The sequence below is a fragment of the Cynara cardunculus genome, unplaced genomic scaffold (assembly GCF_001531365.2).
Source record: "Cynara cardunculus var. scolymus isolate 2C unplaced genomic scaffold, CcrdV1 Un_Scaffold_5167, whole genome shotgun sequence".
NCBI classification, from domain to species: domain Eukaryota; kingdom Viridiplantae; phylum Streptophyta; class Magnoliopsida; order Asterales; family Asteraceae; genus Cynara; species Cynara cardunculus.
Window position 1 is genome coordinate 21,225 of NW_020202266.1, and position 4,017 is coordinate 25,241.

General features: G+C 41.7%; 1 protein-coding gene across 1 annotated transcript; it reads left to right on the forward strand.

The window, feature by feature from the left end:
• Positions 1 to 972: 972 nt before the first annotated feature.
• On the forward strand, positions 973 to 2,953 carry LOC112504301. Its single transcript, XM_025108239.1, has 2 exons — positions 973 to 1,893; positions 2,303 to 2,953. The coding sequence occupies exons 1-2, from the start codon at positions 973 to 975 to the stop codon at positions 2,951 to 2,953; spliced, it is 1,572 nt and encodes a 523-aa protein (XP_024964007.1).
• Positions 2,954 to 4,017: the final 1,064 nt, after the last annotated feature.

The window sequence follows — 4,017 nt, forward strand, 5'->3', positions numbered from 1 at the left end:
ATGCAGAGAAATATTGAAGTGGTTATTCCCAGGCTTTCAGGTACTAGAGAGGATATCATCAATATTGTTCTGGAATATGATTGGGTTCCCTCCCAGTGTTCAATGTGTAAAGTGTTTGGTCATCGTACGGCGTCATGTCTGAAAGGGGATATTGCAAAGCCAAGGGTTTCTGAAACAGTCACGGATAAAAGGGGGTTTACAGAGATCAGGCGGAAACAATGGGGGAAAAAGGATACATCAGGCCGTACAGATTTTCAGGCGACATCATCTGGAGCGGTCACAGGTACACATGATACTTTAACTGGGGTTGGTGTTCTAAAAAGGGTTCAGGAGGGTTCCAAACCCTCGGGGAAAGATACAAATGTCAAACATGTTTCAAGTTCTGGGGATTCTACGAATTTGGAGGGGAAGGATAATGGAAAAGTGGACGGACAATTCTGTACGGTGAATGCGGGACGTACACCAAGAGGGAGAGAGGATGTCTCCAATGTTCAAATCTTATCGAAAGGCAATCCGGAGTTAGTGCAAAAGGAGGTGCAAGTTTTTAAACCAAGGAGGGGTAAAGTTCTCGATCTGAAAACTAGCAATCGATTTTCTTCTCTTTCTGACGAGTCTAGTGATGATGACGAAATGGAGATCATTGATACGGAGGAGCATTTAAAGACCAAACGAGGAGCGGATGATCCACCTTCTTTGTCTCAATGATAAAGTTGGCTGCTTGGAATGTTAGGGGATTAAATGGCCTTATTAAACGAAAGGAGGTACATGATTTCATTACTCTCAAACATCTTTCTTTATGTTGCATCATTGAGTCCAAAGTTGTTTACAATCACTTGGGGGATGTGTGTAGTAGTGTCTTTGGTAATTCGAATTGGATTTCAAATGGTTCGGTCAGTGATCAAGGCACTCGCCTAATTATTGCTTGGGACCCGTCGGTTTTATCTGTCCTTATGATTGAGCAGCATCAACAATATGTACATTGTGAAGTTCGAATTTTTGGTCAAACCGTTCTCCCTTTTTATCACTTTTGTTTATGGATGTAATACGGGTACAGAACGGCGTGAACTTTGGCGGGCTTTTGGGGAATTTCATGCCTTCAGTCAGAGGAAAGCATGGATTGCTATGGGTGACTTTAATTCGAAGCTTTTTCCTCATGATGGGTTGGGGGGTTCCTCCAGGAGGAATTATGACATGGAGGAGTTTCATATCTGTCTGGAGGAGGCTGAATTATTTGATATTTTGTATCAAGGGTGTCAATTTACTTGGATCCAGAAACCATCAGGGGGAGAGGGTGGTATGAGAAAACTTGATCGTATTTTGGGCAATTCGAATTTTATCACTAGATTTAGGGATGCTTCGGCTTTCTTTGAACCTAGGGGGATTTCTGACCATTCTCCGGGCATTCTTTCTTTCCGTGTTGGAAGACGTATTCGACAGCGTGGCTTTAAGTTTGAGAATTTTGTGACCTCTCATAAGGACTTCCTTGCTTCGGTGGAGGATGTATGGTCGAAGCCCCAGAATGGATCTTACATGAAGAGGGTTCTACGGAAATTGAAAGATCTCAAGGTGGTTTGTCGGCGTCTCCGCAATTCGTATGGCTGTTTGGATAAAAGGGTTGTTCAGCTAAAGACGGAACTTGATGTTGCACAATTGGCTTGTGATATTGACCCGTTTAATGATTTGCTAAAGGAGGACATCGCTCACCTCTTATTAGCTTATCAAGAAGCTAGGAGTAATCAGGTGGAATTGGCTCGACAAAAAGCGAAGATATCTTGGCTAAATGAAGGGGATGGTAATTCTAAATTCTTCTTTCATGCTATGAAAGAAAAGCGCAATCGGAATCATATAGCCATGATCAGGGATTCGGCTGGCATAATCTATGAGCATCAGGAGGTATCTACGGCTTTCATTTCTCATTTTAAAAGGATTCTTGGTACCTCTAATATTTTGGTTCCTTCATCTATGGGGGATTGTGTGTTTCGTCATTCTTTATAATTATCGGACTCTCTTCATTTAATTCGTCCAATTTCGGATTYGGAAATAAAGGATGCTTTATTTGCTATTGGAAATGATAAAGCTCCAGGCCCTGACGGTTATTCTTCTAAATTTTTTAAGTCAGCTTGGAATGTGGTTGGGAGGGATGTGCTTATTGGGATACATAATTTCTTCTACTCTGGAAAATTGGAGTATCAGCTGAATCATACCCTTTTATGTCTTGTGCCGAAGGTCCCTAATGCTTCTTGTGTTACTGAGTTTCGGCCTATTGCTTGTTGCAATGTGTTGTTGAAGTGTATTAGTAAAGATTATTGCTGATCGGATGAAAGGTTCGCTGCATGTACTTGTTAGTAAGGCTCAATCTGCGTTCATTCCTGGGCGCCAAATCACTGATAATATCTTAATGGCTCATGAACTAGTTGCTGGGTATCAGAGATCGGAAGGAGAACCTAGATGTGCTTTCAAGATTGATATTCGTAAGGCATATGACACAGTTGAATGGAACTTTCTTTTAGAGATGCTGAAGGGAATGGGTTTTCACCCAGTCATGATAAACTGGATCAAGACTCTGATCACGACTCCCTCTTATTCTATTTGTGTAAATGGACAGCCGAAGGGTTTTTTTCATGGTAAACGGGGCCTTCGACAAGGCGATCCTCTCTCCCCTTATCTGTTCACTGTTGTTATGGAGGGTCTCTCGATGCTTCTTTTGAAGTGTATAGAGGAAGTGGTTAACTTTTCGTATCATCAAGGTTGTGCGGATATTAAATTGACTCATTTATGCTTTGCTGATGACTTGTTTATCTTTTCTAAAGGGGACCTTATTTCGGTGGAGGTTATTAAACGTGGTTTACTATTGTTTGAAGAACGATCGGGCTTATCGCCAAGTCTGGAGAAGAGTGAGGTGTTCTTCGGGAATGTTTCAATGGAGGATCAGAGCCATATTCGTGAAAGCTAATCTTTTCGGCCAGGGGTTTTCCCTATTCGTTACTTAGGCGTTCATCTTTCTCCGGTTCGTCTGAAGGTACGTGTTTTTAATCCCCTTGTGTTAAAGATTAAATCTCGTCTGTTAAATTGGAAGAACAAATTCCTCTCTTATGGAGGGCGTTGTCAGCTAATTATCTCAGTTCTCCACTCTATGCAAACATTTTGGATGTCGGTATTCCTTGTACCGGCAGCCACGATTCATGAAATTGAGAAGCTTTTTCGTAATTTTTTATGGAATAAAGCGGAGGGCCAGAGGGGTAAATGTCGAGTTGCTTGGGATTCTATTTGCTTGCCTGTTCAGAGTGGGGGACTTGGTTTGAAAAGACTTGCGACCTGGAATAGGTGTCTTCTTTTCAAACATATTTGGGACATTTTAATGGAAAGAAATACGATGTGGGTCTCTTGGATTCACTCTCACTGTGTTCGGGGCCGTAACTTTTGGGTCATCAAGAAGAGGAATGAGTGGTCATGGATCCTCCGGAGTCTTTTAGACTTAAGACCTCATTGCCGACGATTCTTTATCTATGATGTGAGTAATGGCTTATCTACGCATGCTCTGGAAGATACATGGAGCGAGTTGGGACCACTTATTCATTCTTTGTCTTATAGATTTATCAATCGGCAGGGTTTCCACAATAATTCCACGGTATATGATGTAATGCACAGGTTTGGTTCTAATTGGCCGGAGGATTGGCTGCAACAATATCCTCAACTGCAAAATGTTCTTATTCCATCTCCCAGTCAAGTGGAGGATAAAGTACGATGGCTTGATAATAAAGGTGGTCGGGGTGATTTTCAGGTAAAAGTGGCTTGGAAGACTATACAAGAGGTGAATCCGGTTGTGCATTGGTATAAACTAGTTTGGAATAAAGCTTTCATTCCAAAACATGCTCTTTGTATGTGGATGGCTTGCCAGAAGAAATTGCCAACCCAAAATCGTATAAGCCAGTGGAAGCATGAACCACCGGATTTAAAGTGTGTGTTCTGTAAATTAGTGATTAAAACGCACAATCACTTATTTTTTGAATGCACTTA

What these genes read in the sequence shown, in the direction of transcription:
- LOC112504301 (XM_025108239.1), top strand. Translation starts at nt 973, where the DNA reads ATGTACATTGTGAAGTTCGAATTTTTGGTCAAACCGTTCTCCCTTTTT. An exon ending in TAATCTATGAGCATCAGGAG is followed by an intron (nt 1,894 to 2,302) that starts GTATCTACGGCT and finishes GTATTAGTAAAG; the next exon opens with ATTATTGCTGATCGGATGAA.